The sequence below is a fragment of the Crocodylus siamensis genome, chromosome 4, assembly GCF_052110815.1.
Source record: "Crocodylus siamensis isolate JL-2025a chromosome 4, ASM5211081v1, whole genome shotgun sequence".
Classification (NCBI taxonomy): Eukaryota; Metazoa; Chordata; order Crocodylia; family Crocodylidae; genus Crocodylus; species Crocodylus siamensis.
Window position 1 is genome coordinate 206,919,822 of NC_143398.1, and position 15,652 is coordinate 206,935,473.

Genomic DNA, 15,652 nt, shown 5'->3' on the forward strand with positions numbered 1-15,652 from the left:
AGGTTTAATGTATGGTCAGCTTCCATTGACCTCTCGACATGTTCAGAAACTTACCAGTTTGTCTTAATTGCTTGTAGACTGTTTCCTAATATTTGCCAAGAATGGCTCAGACAAAGGAAGTAAAGGTATCAGAATGTGGCCCATTACAGCATTAAGCAGACTCCTCTGCAAAAAATCATCAGGGACTCTGCAAAGGTTTATTATAGCAAGCTGTCTTAAAAGTTATATTAGAAATTGAAATGGCACAAGGTTGAATACATTCTGATGTAGAATCAGATCTACATTTTTTGCATAGCTGGTCTTGTAGGGCACTTTGGATTTTGGTTTTCTAGGCTGGGTCTACTTCTAATTAAGACATTTCTACAGATTTTGTAATAAGTCCATTTATGGAATTTTGTCTGTAATTGTATTCTGTGATTATTTTGTACTTGCTGCCATTTTTCTCCTTCATATTTTTCCTAAAAAGAGTTAGATCTGAGAATTCAGTTTGATTTACATGACAAGCCTCTGGCATTGTTTGATCCCATGTTATATTTTAACTAAGTACTAAATGTCTTTCAATACAGGTTATGCATACTTTACTGACTGGAGACTTGGAGGAATAGTTCGAGTGAGAAAATTGGATGGAGGAGAAATTACTATTATTAGGAGAGGCATTAGTAATATTATGCATGTTAAAGCATATGATGCTCATTCCCAAATAGGTAAGTTAGTTTATTGTACTTATGGAAGAGGGAGCAAAGGACAAATCATTTTCACTCTTCCCTTTTAATGTTAGCCCCTCCAGATCATAACTGAGACACTTCAGGGAAAGCAGTGTAGGGTTTTGCCATCACCAACAGTAGTATTTAATCTAGCATTTTGTGAATGTGTGAGGCTTTGATTGGGTAGTTCTCTCCTTTAATAGCTCCTTTAAAAAGGATTAAATTATGGCTTAATTACATTCTAGCCAATTTTAACATTCATTACAATCCAACATTTCTGCTTTCACAGAGGATATTTTATTTAAACTATGCTCTTTATCTGTGGTGAAATCTTGAGGATTAAGCTAAATACTAGAAGTGTGCAAAACAGGCTGTATTTGATTCGGATTCGGCTCAAATCGGGGACAGTGATTCGTTTAGTTGATTCAGATCACTATCCCTGATTCAATTCGACTAAATCTGAATCTGAAGATTTGATGCTGATTCAGAGAATCAGCGATTTGGTCATAGACACATCTTTAAATGTTTTTTCTACATACTCAAGGTACCAGGTGTGGCTCGTGAATGCTGCGATGCTGGGGCAGATGGAGCATCCCACAGGAGTGTGGAGGGACACCCCACATGCTTGGCAGTGAACCCGGAAGTGGGCCAGGAGTACTTCTGGTCCACTTCTGGGTTGACTGGGGAGTGCACTGGGGGCTCCCCCATGGCCCCTGACTCGGTGATTGGCCATGGGGGGACCCCGGGTGCCTCCCCAGACCAGTCGCTGAGCTGGAGGCATGCGGGGGGGACCCCCCCACTGTGCTCCCCCTCCGACCCAGAAGTGGACCAGAAGTGCGTCTGGTCCACTTCTGGGTCTGCTGCTGAGCACTCTGGGGCATGCCCTGCACTCCTGAGGGATGCTCCACCCCAGCATTGCAGCATTCATGAGCCCTTGCTACCTTGAGGTATGCAGAAAAAACATTAAAAGCTATGCCTATGTCCAAATCACTGAATCTTTCCTAATCTCTCTGAATTGATTTGGAGGGTTCCAATTTGATTTGGAGAGATTAAAGGGTCTCCTGATTCAATTTGGATTTGGATATTTGGCCACCGAATCTCTGCCAAATCAAATAGGGGACCGAAGCTTTACACAGCCCTACTAAATACTTCGTAAATCTTACTGTACTGTTCTTTAAATTAGCACTTTTCATGGCTAAGACTTTCTTTCTCTCTTTTCACTCATTTGAATTATGTTCTTGAACTTGTTTGAAACTTTGCAGTAGTTAATATGCAGTAACATCCAACTCATGTAGTAAACAGCAAAATCTTGGGGTGGGGTTATATAGTGTGCATCTATGGATCAAATCCCACAGTTCTCACTCAAGCAAAAAATCCCAATTGGCAGCATTCATATCTTCCTGTTTCCAGGCAGCTACAGAACTGAATCCAAAATAAGTAGCATGCTGTTGGATGTCTTTCTCCTAGGAGAAATCAGTTATAAAACTGTCTATACTACAGACCTGTTTATTATCTTATTTGTATCATTGTAACCCTTCAGACTTCAGTGAACTTAATCTTAATTTGCACTGGTATAAATAAGATTAGAATTAGCCCCTGTGTCTTTGTATAAAACACTAGTTGCATGCTGGTCATCTGCAGAGGTCAGGGAGGAATATTTTCCCCCCCATGAGTACTAGAATACTAGTGATGTCTTTCCCTCCCACATTGACCACAGATAAATCTGGTGGAGGTGGGAGGTGAGAACAGAGTTGACTGTGGTGCCTGGGTGCTTTTGCCAGTCCTCAGAAAATTCTGAGGTTCTTGGCTGGAGGAGCTTGCTCTTCCACTCAGAGTCAGTTGCCAAAATTGCAGTCAGGAAAGACTTTTTTCCCCTTGCATCGAATTGGCAAGGACTGTGTGGTTTTTGTCGTCTTCTGTAGTGTGGGGCATGGTCCTCTTCCAATAATTTTCTGAGCATATATTAAATCAAAGTGCTTTTCTGCCATTACAGTGATAAAGCATTGGAGGTGCCCTTGTCCCTCCTTATTTTACCTGCTCCTCATGGAGAGTGCTCCTGGTATTTCTAGTTTTGTGGTTATAGGTGAAGGCTTCAAGTGGTAGTTTTGAAGGATTCTTTGGTTAAATGGTTACTTGCAAAACACAGGACACTGGATCTGATGGCCCAGGAGGCTACTTCCAATCCCATGTTCCTAGTACCCAGATCATTCTGGTGTACATCAGTAATTATTTACAGTACATATTGGATTTGAAGGTGAACAATGTATTTTGAGAGTTTGCAAACTTACATACTGAACTTGTATCAATCTGTTTCTACATTTCTTTAGGATCTAACTATTGTAATAGAGGGACAAATCCCAATGGAGACTGCAGCCATTTTTGCTTCCCAGTACCTAATTTTCAGAGAGTTTGTGGCTGTCCATATGGTATGAAACTGGCTGCCAATCAGCTGACATGCATTGAAGATCCATCAAATGAGCCACCTACTTTGCAGTGTGGTTCATATTCATTTTCCTGTGGTAATGGAAGATGTGTGCCAAGGCACTACCAGTGCGATGGCGTTGATGATTGTCATGATAACAGCGATGAACAAAACTGTGGATCACTAAGTAAGCAGTCTTTGTCATTTATGGTTAATAATACTTGTACTTCCAAAAGCTTTTGGTGGCTGCTTTGATTTGAATAAGCTCCCCAGGTTTCAGGTGTTGATCTGTGGACAAATCTTGAAGTCTTTCTTCATGTGTTTAGTTCCATTTAAATTAATAGAATCACTTACATGAACAAGGGATACAATGTTGGGATCCTATTGCTAGGGATTTACTGAATTCGAAGTGGAAGTGGCCTGTGTTGCAGCTCCTTTATTTGATCTTGCAGGTTCCCTGTGCACCCTCCTACCCCCTGCAGCTGATTGGTAGAGGGGTCCCAGTAGCCCTGTTGCTTGTTGGTGACTGGACAGAGGCAATAATGGTGCAATATTTAAAACCAAAGTTTCCACATCAGGAGTGAATGATGGGACCTCTCTGTCAATCAGCAGGGGTTGGGGATGTGTGTGGGGGAACCTGCAAGATTAAAGAAGCTGCTGCTCAGTCCATTCCACCATGAATTCTGTAGGTCCCTCCCTATAGCTCATGCGAAAATATACAAACATCATTAGTCAGAATATTTGGGTTAAAATGTCACAAGGATGGTTTTCTTTAGGTAATTTCCTTTATTTTATGGATCTCATAATAATAACAGATATAGCTGTTTGTGGTAGTTTAGCATTTCTGCTTCCAGCTAAAATTAGAAAGGGCGTTGTGGATATTTTAAAGTAACAGTTTAGCTCTTTTTTCCAAGAGTAAAAGTTAATACTTGATTTGGTTTAGCATCCAGGTAGTTTTTGCCTAGGTTTTCATTTTATCAGGCTAGGTTCTCCCAAGCCTGTTTGCTGTGCTTTGTTTCTCTCATTCTTCAGTAAAATAAATTAAGCATGGTTTTTCAGCCACTATTTGTAGCCTTATTGCTGTAAATCTGGTCAAGCAGACAAACAGTTTAAATATGCTGAGAAAAATAAACTGAGAGTAGTAGGAGAATTATTATGGATGATATAATAGAGGTAAGATATTGGACTAATATGACATATTTATTTTATTGTCAAATTCAAGGCTAATTCCTCTTTATAAATCATCACCAAGATAAAAAGCTGGGCTGATTTCCCCATCCCCCGTGCTAGATTTAGCCAGGGGCAGAGAGTCAGCGGCTGATCGAGGGCCCAGGTGGGCTGACTCCCTGGCCCTGGCCCGATCTAGCAAAACATCAAAACAGAGTCGAAACAGCTTTACTGTTTCAACAAAGCAAAATGGAAGAGCTGTTTCAAATCAAAATGAAATTGAATATCAAAATGAAATTGAATATGAAACGCTGTTCTGTTGAAACCTTGAAACTCAAGGTGAAACGGAACGGTGCCGTTTCGCACAGCCCTAATAACTGAGTGTAGAATCTGGCTCTGTATTGCTAGGTTATTTTAGGACAACTAAAATGACATTTTAATTGACAATGAAGGAGTAGACAAAATAATCAGATTAGCAAATGGTCTTGCTTCTTTTTTTATATTGTTTGGAAATATTTTTGAAAATCTCCACATTTTAGTTTGTTAGAAATGATTTGACATTTTAAAAATTGCTTTAAAATGCATTTCTTAGTATTACTGAGATGTTCTTATTGTGGACAATTGTTTTATGTCGATTTTAGATGTGACACAAGTGTATTTAGAGTCCTGAGCAGGAGGAGGGTAGGTTTGGGCATCTCTGTATAGACTTTCTAACATTTTGTTTCTTGTTTAGACAATTCTTGTGCTTTATCAGCATTTACCTGTAGCAATGGACAGTGCATTCCAGGTCGCTGGCGCTGTGATAAACATAATGACTGTCTTGATGGCAGTGATGAACAGCATTGTCCCACACAGGGTCCTACTTCATGCTCTGTAACCTTGTTCACCTGTGACAATAGCAGGTGTATTCCAAGGATCTGGTTGTGTGATACAGATAATGACTGTGGTGATGGGTCAGATGAGAAGAATTGCAGTAAGTATCAGTATTATCTGTTTTTTCGTGTAGTATGTGTAAGTTATGTCTATAGCAATACCTATGTACACATGTATTGTTTCAAACCCTGCCCCCAGATTTGGTCTCATGTGCTCTTGAGACTGTTCCTGGGGTATGTTCTCACACCTTCAGGAGTGCCCTTTTAGCCCCAAGTCCCTCTCTGCTTTCTGCTGCTTGACCTGAGTTGCTCCAAAGGTTACCTCTATGACTGATGGTGCCTCAGCTTTACTTGACTCACTAGGGTCTTGCCAGGTCTTAGCAGAGGGCAATTTTCTGGCTAGAAGAATTGCACTCTTGTATGGTCATTTGCTCAGAAATTTTAGATCCCTTTTTCCCTAGAAGAAGCCTGACTGTATGTTCGGATGCCCTGAAATCACACTTATCCTTGACAATAAGTAAGTTATAAAAGATAACGGAAAGATTTATTATAAGAACAATAGTAAACATAAGAGATATAAGAATAAACAAACAAAATATCTGAGTGATAATTTTACCTGTAAGATTCTTAAGTTTCTCCTCAGCTTAACAGGTTAGAAAACAATTGCTGCCTCTGACCTATCAGAGCATTGTGCAGTTTCTCGTCTCAGATTTACGCTCAGCTTGTTGGCTGAAGGCCTAAAGCAGGGGTAGGCGATGTTTTCAGCCACAGTGCTTAAAAAACATAATGTAAGGTGCTGGAGTGCTGGCATGCCACAAAAACAAAACCTGGGTGTGGGGGTACACACAGGATGTATTGCATATTTATATAGTTAATAATCATAAGTAGTGTTGTTTTTTTACAGTAAATACCAGATTTTTTAAAAATTCTAAACCTGGTGACAGTAAATAAAACTTCATATACTATCTGTGTTGTTGTGTTTGTGGTTTTTTTGTTAAGCATGCTGTGATGAGCAGGGAAAAAAAGAGAAAGAGAGAGAAAGAGGGGAAGAGAAAGAAAAGAGGAGAAAAGGAGAGGAGAGGGGAAAAAAGAGAAGAGAAAAAAGAAAAAAGAGAAGAGAGAAAAAAGGGAAGAGAAAAAGAGAAGAAATAGAAGAAAAGGAGAAAGGGGAAAAAAGAGGAGTGAAGAGAAAATCACTAATGACCTGGGTGAAAGCAGGGCCGGGTGGGTGGAGGTGGCCCGGTCAGTGCTGGGAGGGGTGGGTTCAGGTGTGCGGGGCAGGAGGCAGTGGCCCAGGTGCTGCTGGAGGGGTCACTATGGGGTGGGGTGGTAAGGTGAATTCTGAGGTAGCTATAACCCCCACCCCCCAACCCCCTTCTAGTGCCACCCCTGTGCACTGGGCTTCAGAGCCTCAGCCGGGCTTTGCGCCGGTGGTGGCTGCACCCCTTGCTCTAGGCGGACAGTGGGAGAGCAGCCTGAGACTGTGCAACCCCAGGTCTCTCCCCCACCATCTGCTCTGAGGCATGGGGCACGGGGGTGGGGGGGGTCTGGGGCAGCACAAGCCCATTCCCTCGGCTGGGGCAGCACAAGCCCATTCCTTCCACCCCGAGGCATGCATGCCTGTGCTGCCTCAGGCCCTTCCCTCATCATCCACCCAGTGGTGTACAGCCACCACTAGCTCAAACCTCAGCAGGGGCTGTGGAGCCTGGTGCACAGGCCACCACTAGGGTAGGGCTGGGAGGGATATAGCCACCGAAAAATTCACCTTAGCCCCTCCAGTGCTGTCTGAGCCATTGCCATCCACCCTGTGCAGCTGCCTGCCCCTCCCAAAACCACCTGGGCCATGTCAACCTCCCCACACAGTTGAGCCCACCCTTCCCTGTGCTGCCACTGCCCGCCCCATGCACCTGAATCTGTCCCACTCCCAGCTGCAGTGCAGTCTCCCTCCTAGGCACCCCATCGGGAAGAGGCTGGTGCCACCCCTGCTGCCAGCCCAGGCTCTGGGTAGTTGCTGCCAGCCAGGGTTTGTAGCAGAGCTTGCAGCCTCCCAGCTGTGTGCTGGGAGCAGCTGCCCAGAGCCTGGGCAGATGGTGACATGCCATGCTGTGGCACGTGTGCTGGGGGTTGCTAATCCCTGGCTTAAAGTAATTTGTTATGCCCTAGAAGAGTAAAGGCAGGCAGTTGCTCGTATGGCAAGTCTTCAGTATGATTTCTTATCTGGCCATTCTGGAAAATGTGCAAATCTGGCAAAACATCTAGTTTCTGACCAGAACATGAGAAATAGAAGATTCTGGCAATTTACATACATTATCCATTGGATTACTGGGGAGCCAGAAGTGGACCCAGGATTTTACAAAGAGTGCATGGGACCAGCAACCAATGCTGCAGGGGTGGCTGCACCCCTGATCCCAGCTTTCTCCCTTCCTCTCCCCCTGGGGCAGACAGACTGTGCCATGGGAGCAACAGTCAGAGACTCTTAAGTTTCCAAAGCAGGTAAAATTCCCCCTTTTCCCCACTCTGCTCAAAGGCTCATCCCTCTTCCTCTATGCTTGTCCACCTGTTGCAGCTGCTGTCTTGACTGTCCTTGGGACAAGGGGAGCTCTAGAGCTGCTCCAGTCAGGCTGGGGGATGGGCTAAACCTGAGCATGGCACTAGTAGTGGCAGAAGACAAGCTAGTTCCCCCTCCCCACACTTGCCACCAGGCAGGGAGGGGTAACCTACCTACTTGCTGCTATCCTAGGCTGAGCTCAGTCCTACACAGCCCAGTTGGTGAGGGAAAGAAGCTCCCTTCACCCCCAGAATAGTGGCAGTGGCAAGCAGGGAAGAGAGTGGTAAGCAGGGAGAGGGGAGATGGGGAAGGGATATGAGGGGACATGAATCTGAGCATGGAGAGAAAGGGAGAAGGGAATTCTTACCCTCTTTGGTGCCTTAAAAAGTCCCTTGCTTCTGCTGCTATAGTGTGGTCATAAAGGGGGCTGTGGCTGTGCCACTGCACCTGCTCTGGAACTGCCCCTGTGAGGACCCCACACTATGTAGACAACTTCCTGGCTCCCAAGGGTGTATCTGTTTACCAGACCAGAAGTCCTTTCTGATCTAATTTTGACCAAGAGAATATTTACATCCTCTCTGACATACAGATTATGACTCCAGTATCCTAAAGGTGCTGTCTCTCATTTCATTTCCCCATTGTGAGAAGTTTCCTTCCCTGAATTGCCAGGTATCATTTTTGCTGGTGTCTCCTTTTAAAACATAAATTCATCATTGTCTCAAAGGGCCTAGCTCATGTGTCTTGGACCACTTCCATAATAGTCTATTTAACGGACCATTAAACATACCCATGTCAGGTGCTAATTCTCTGATTACTTATCAGATTATAAAGGCTTGAGATACATCAGGTGCAAAACTCATTGTTTAGAAAGTGTCATCTAAAAATCATTATCATGTTATGCCCTTTTATAATGTATAAGAAATATGTTTATATCAAATACCACATTTCATATAAACATAAGGACGATAAGACTAAATGCAGCTTGGCAGACACTATATCAGTAAAATGAATTAAAAATGTGCATGACATTCCTTGAATACCTCAAAATACAGTGGGTTAATGGCAGTATATATGTATATGAGAACAATAAATTTGTTCAGAAAGAAAGAACTGATATGGGACTTGGAATAATATCATGCCGTCGTATGTGACGTGGACCAAACACATTCATTGGAGCAGTTTCTGAAGGACAGGGGGAGCTGCTGCTTGGGTCCCTTTAGAGAATCATAAAAACATGAAAAATTAGGGTTGGAACCTCCTGCTCAAAGTAGGATATCCCTAGCTGTGTCATTCCAGCCAAGGCTTTGTCTACCTGAGTCTTAAGAACCTCCAAGGATGGAGATTCCACAACCTCTCTGCATAGCAGGTTCTAGTGCTTTTACTACCCTTCTAGTGAGAGAATTTTCCCAGTATCTAACCCTAGTTATCCCTGGCTGCAGCTTGAAACCATTGCTTCTTGTTCTGTTATATGCCATTAGGGTTGTGCAAAAAGGGCCCTATTTGATTGGATTCAGTTTTGACCCATATTGGGGACAGTGATTCAATCCGGTGATTCAGATCATGGTCCCTGATTCCATTCAGCTGAATCCGAATCTGAAGATTCTATGCAGATTTGGCGAGAGATGAATGAGTGATTCAGACACAGGCACAGCTCTAAAAGTTTTTTTTCTATATACCTTGAAGTAGCAGCATGGCTCATGATCACTGCAGTGCAGGGTCACCTCTCAGCCTTCTCTTGTGGAGGCTAAAGAGATCTAGGTCCCTCAATCTCTCTTGGTAGGGCTAGGCCTGTAGGCCCCTAACCATATGTGTGGCCCTCCTCTGAACTCTCTTGAGGTTGTCCACATCCCTTTTGAAGTGCAGCACCCAAAACTGGATGCAGTACTCCAACTGTGGCCTGACCGATGCCACATAGAGAGGAAGTATCACCTCCCTGGACCTGTTTGTCATGCACCTGCTAATGCATGATAAAATGTGAAGATAATTTACCGATCACTTCATCACATTGGTGATGCAAAGTTCAGTCCCTGATTTGATTCAGCGGAGATTCAGTGGATTAATCTCTGAATCAGGAAACCCTTTAATCTCTCTAAATAGAATCAGAAACCTCCGAATCAATTCGGAAAGATTTGGCAATTTGGACATAGACACAGCTTTAAATGTTTTTTCAGCCTACCTCAAGGTTGCAGGTGGCTTGTGAATGCTGTGATGGTGGGGCAGATGGAGCATCCCACAGGAGCATGGGAGGCTCCCCAACATGCTCGGCAGCAAACCCAGAAGTGGACCAGAAGCGCTTTTGGTCCATTTCCAGGTCCGCCGGGGAGTGTGCTAGGGGGCCCCCCCGTGCCCCTACGGCTCTGTGACTGGTGCCTCCTGGATCTGGAGGGGCACCTGGAGTCCTCCTGCGGCTGAACACTGAGCTGGGAGGTCGTGGAGGGCCCCTACCGTGCTTCTTGGAGGACCCAGAATTGGACCGGAAGTACTTCCTGTCCACTTCTGGGTTCACCGCTGAACACATGCTCCTGTGGGACAGTCCATCCGCCCCACCATTGCAGCATTCATGAGGCATGCCCGGTACCTTGAGGTATGTAGAAAAAACATTTAAAGCTGTGTCTATGGCTGAATGGCTGATTCTCTGAATAAGCATCAAATCTTCAGATTCAGATTCGTCCGAATCAAATCAGGGACAGTGATCTGAATCGATGAATTGAATTACTGTTCCCGATTTGGGCCCAATTTGAATTGAATACAGCTCATTTTGCACACCCCTAATTAATGACTCATGTTCATCTTGGTGCCAACAATGAGTCCAAGATCCCTTTACACTGTTGTGCTGCTGAGAAGATTCTCCCTCATCCTGTAAGCATGCTGGTGATTCCTTCTCCCTAGATACAGCACCTTGCACTTGTCCTTGTTGAACTGCATCCTATTCTGTTCTATCCACCTTTCCAACCTATCCAGATCCACCTGGATTCATTCCCTACCCTCTAGTTTGTTAACTTTACCCCATAATTTGGTATCATCTGCAAATTTGGACAGAATACTTTCCACGCCCTCATCCACATCAGTGATGAAGACATTGAACAGCACAGGTCCAGGAACCAAGCCGTGTGGGACTCCACTGCCCACACCCTTCCAGGTCAATATTAACCCATCCACCCCCCCACCCCGGATGTGACCCATAAGCCAGTTAGCCATCCACCTGACCATGTAATCATCTGCATCACAGCTGCTCAGTTTATCTGTCAGAAGAAAAGTTTATCTGTGAGAATAGGAGTTTATGAGTGACAATAGGGAGAATTGTTGTTAACATACTTCTAGAAACTCTTCTTATTACCCTTCACTTCCCTTGCTAGCTGCAACTCCAATTGCCCTTTGGCCTTCCTGATTTCATCCCTGCCTGCCTGAACAATATTCTTACACTTCTCCCTAGTCGTTTGTCCAAGTTTCCACTTCTGCTAAGCTTCCTTCTTCTGTTTGAGCTCACCGAAGAGTTCCCTGCTAAGCCAAGCCGGTCTTCTGCCATACTTGCTAGTCTTCCTGCATATTGGGATCTTCTGCACTATCAATAAAGGTTCTTTAAAGTACAACCAGATCTCTTGGACTCCTTTTTCCCTCAGACTGACCTCCCAGGGGATCCTGCTCATCAGTTCCATGAGTAACTCAAAGTCTGTTTTTCTAAAGTCCAGGGTCCTTACTCTGCTGCTCTCCTTCCTTCCTTTCCTTAGGATCCCGAGCTCAGTCATTTCATGGTTGCTGCTGCACAAGTTGCCATCCACTTCTACATTCTTCACCAATTCTTCCCTGTTTGTGAGCAGCAGATCAAGGTGAACACAGCCCCTAGCTGGCCTTTCCAACACTCGCACCAGAAAGGTGTCCCAAACACTCTCCAAAAACTTCCTGGATTGCCTGCACACTGCTGTATTGCCCTTCCAGCAGATGTCAGGGTGATTAAAGTCCCCCATGAGAACCAGGGCTTGTGACTGGAAAACATCTGCTAGCTGTTTGATGAAAGCCTCATTCACCTCATCCTCCTGGTCTTGTGGTCTATAGCAGACACCCACCATAACATCATCCTTGTTTCTGTTCCCTCTGACCCTAACCCAGGGACTTCCAACAGTCCTATCTCCAGTTTTATACTGGAGCTCTGAATAATCATACAGATCTTTTACATAAAGCGCAACTCCTCTTCCTCCTGTCCTTTCTGAATAGTTTGTATCAATCCATGACAGTGCTCCAGTCATGCAAGCTGTCACACCGAGTCTCTGTTATTTCAATCACATCTTAGTTCTGTGACATTATGTTGTAATAGTTCCATGTGAGGGAACCTGTGGCAGTACAAGAGCAACAAAACCACTTAAACTTGAACCCTGCTTCATCCAGGTAAGAGTTGGGATGATTTAGCTCACTTGTGTTGCTTGGGTTTGTGCATATGTAGCAGTTACAGCATAAGAGCTGCTGTGTGTTCAGAAGGATCAGCTTCCCCCTCCCCTTTGAGTCCACTCCATGTCTGTGCCCCTAGTTAACACCGAAGCATCAAAACCAACCGACAGTACAAAGTAGTCACTTTTATGTGGCCAGAGTACTGGGACACTTGTACCATCATTGAAAGAATGCGTAATCCCATCCTTTGTTGTTTACAAAGAAACCAAGGCCCAAATGCTGCAGACATATATATATTTTGAAACATACATGTTATGAGAGAACGAATGGGGCAATTGACTGTATGTGTCTTACAACAATTATGCCAGTTGACAATGTGTACAGCATGTACAAGTATGTGCTCAAGAAATGTATATGTCTTTATGTTCTGAATATTGTACTGGATCAAGGAGAAAAGGAGAAAGAAAACCTCTTTATTCATTCATTACTTTATGTATTTTTCTTAACAGCCTTCACAGGGACATGTGAACCCGGTCAGTTTCAGTGCCCTGACCATCGTTGCATAGACCCACTTTATGTTTGTGATGGGGATAAGGATTGTGTAGATGGGGCAGATGAGCATGACTGTGGTAAGTGTAATTGCCCCCACTGTATCCCCTTAGAAACAAAACCTTCCCATGGAGCAGAGAGGAAGCAGGAATCACTGCTCCACAGCAACCCATATAGCATTAGACTTCCTATTCAGAGGACCTAGTAGGAGAAATGTTGCATCTGGAGCAGCTCCATCTTATTCCCAACAAGGATCTGCACTTTCATGGTTTGAAAGAGTCCAGAGATACTTGAATGGACAATACACAGTTACATTAATAACTGTATGTATGAGGACAATTACAAGAGTTTCATGCACCAGGTTGGCAGTTAAACCTGGACTTCTTTGTGCTCTTTCTTGTGTACCCACAGAAAAGCTGGGCACAATCTGCCCTTTAAAAAGTTATAGCTAATGTGACATGCTCTGACCCTAGAAGTAGCTAGGGTACTCCTGTGATTCACACTCCCAGGGTGTTCTCACACCTTCACCTCCAAACCCCTCTCTGCTGTCTGCTGCTTGACCACCAAGAACAGGCTAAGATGCTTCAGAGGTCACCTCCCTGACCTACGGCACCTCAGCTGTGTCTGTCTCATGCAGGCTTTGCTAGCTCTTAGCTCAGGGGACTTTTCCAGCTGTAAGAGTCACACCCTTGTCTGGTTATGCAGTCAGAAAATGTTGATCCATCCTTCTGGAAAAGAGGCCTGCCTGTGTGGTCAACTACTCTGACATCACAGTGAACACTGACAACAATAAAAGATGACAAAAACATTTATTATAAAAATAAAAACAAGCATAACAAATCACTAGCTATATTCTGAGATATAGACAGAGTTATAAGAATCCACAAACAAAAGAACATATCAGAACAATAACCTGCTCTTACCTTGCATCTTAAATCCAAGACTGCAGTTTCAGCTCAACATTTAGCTGAGGGACTTCACTGTTTCCCTGTGCCCCAGGAAAACTAGAGACCCCGTCATTCTCTCCAGGAAAAAAATTAAGTACAATTTTTATCTGGCCATTTATATACATCACCCTTTGGATTTTAGGGAGCCAACGTTATGCATATAAATTCCTGCCCTTCGTACAAGGTGCATGTGTTTTCCTAGACCAGGAGAATGTGTACATCCTTTCAGATATGGAGAATATTAATCCTGTATTTCTAAGATGCTGCCTCACATACTTACTCCACAGCAAGAAATATCCTTCCACCCAATAATCTGAATAGCTTGGTATTATTCCTATGGCCCCTTCTTTTAAATTGTAAATTCATCATTCTCTGGAAGGGCCTGGTAGCTGCACCTCAGAGCACATCTGTCTGAAAGGGAGATGAGTAAATGACTCATGTCAAATGCTAATTCTTAGCGATTCTTCTTCTTCAGGAATTCAGGCTGTGAAGCTCTCATGGATGCCAAAGAAACTCATAGTTTATCACTTGAAAGTCATTATTGTATCATGCAATCCTGGTCCTATTATAACGTAAACAATACCTTTTATGACAAATACCACAGTGCATATAAATATAAAGACAATAAGGCTAAATACATCTTGACATTACCTGTCTGTAGAGATCGCACCTGCCACCTTGAGTAAAACAAACTTAAGAAAACATGCATGATACCCTATGAACTCATCAAGTTCATGACAGCTAATATAATACTGTACTTACTTTTTATTGTAGTGTATAACTGTACTGCCTCAGAATTTAAATGTGCAAGTGGAGACCAGTGCATCCGTACTATTTATCAGTGTGATGGTGTTTTTGATTGCAATGATCACTCGGATGAAGCTAATTGTCGTAAGTACATTATTTTATATTAAAATAAAAGTTCAAATTATGAGATAAAGATTTTGAAAACTTTCTTTTATCTCACCCGAAAGGGCAGCTATATAGAACAATCTAGTAGTATTTTTTCTAGGCAGAAATTTTGGATGATTTAGGTACAAGCCCATCAGCAAATTTCCTAGCATAGACTTGGAGTCTGCTACCTTTGTGGGTCCAAGACTTGAATAAGAAATTTGGCAAAATTAATCTCTAACATTGTTTTGTTAGACTGGGAAATAAAATGTAAGAGCATTGAGAGTTATGAAATGTTTTTGGATATTGTACTTCCTGATTAAAATCTTTCCAGTGTTTCATAGCTCTTTGAATAATCTTGTACTGTTTAAATTGCTCCAGATTTTAAATACTTGAGTTATAACTGCTGTTTCAACAGGCTTGCAGCTCATAACTCTATGTGAGCGTGTATATGTATTAAGAAGTGAATTACTTCCACATTAAAATATATTTATTTTAATGTATATATTTTATATACTATAGAGTGTGTGAAACTTCCTGTCTATAGCCTTGATTGCAGCTTGTTACAGTTTCCTAGGAAGGAAATTGATTTCCTTCCTTTGCACCTATAGAATTAGACCTGAAGTATTTGTCTGAAAATATAAATACTTTCTTGACCACTCTACATTACTATTTCAGCTACAAGACCACCAGGAATGTGCCACCAGAATGAATTCCAGTGTCAGTCAGATGGCAGTTGTATTCCTTCTAATTGGGAATGTGATGGCCATCCTGACTGTATAGATGGTTCAGATGAACATCAAACGTGTCCTGCCAGGACCTGTGCTCCCTCTCTTTTCCGCTGTGACAATGGAAACTGCATCTCTCGAGCATGGATCTGTGATGGTGACAATGATTGCAGAGATATGAGTGATGAGAGAGACTGTCCAACTCAGCCTTTCCGGTGCCCCAGTTGGCAGTGGCAATGTCCAGGTCACAGTATTTGTGTAAACCTGAGCAAAGTGTGTGATAATGTTGCGGATTGTCCTAATGGAGCTGATGAATCCCCACTGTGTAGTAAGTTACCATTTAGCATATAGATTAGATTGGGTGGATTAGAAACCCATGTGCTGTATAATGCAATACACTAGTTCACAGCAGCACATGCTGCATAATAACAACATTTCTAG

At 43.2% G+C, this 15,652-nt stretch overlaps 1 protein-coding gene across 3 annotated transcripts in view; it reads left to right on the top strand.

Annotated features, from left to right (window-relative positions):
* LRP2 (LDL receptor related protein 2) overlaps positions 1-15,652 on the top strand; it is a 217,917-nt gene that overhangs the window by 72,484 nt on the left and 129,781 nt on the right. For all 3 annotated transcript variants that reach the window (XM_090045536.1, XM_090045537.1, XM_090045539.1), the window contains exons 20-25: positions 567-704; positions 3,032-3,313; positions 5,027-5,266; positions 12,606-12,725; positions 14,367-14,483; positions 15,162-15,539. In XM_090045536.1, the coding sequence (XP_089901662.1) occupies positions 567-704; positions 3,032-3,313; positions 5,027-5,266; positions 12,606-12,725; positions 14,367-14,483; positions 15,162-15,539 (1,275 nt within the window). The remainder of the gene's footprint in view (positions 1-566; positions 705-3,031; positions 3,314-5,026; positions 5,267-12,605; positions 12,726-14,366; positions 14,484-15,161; positions 15,540-15,652) is intronic.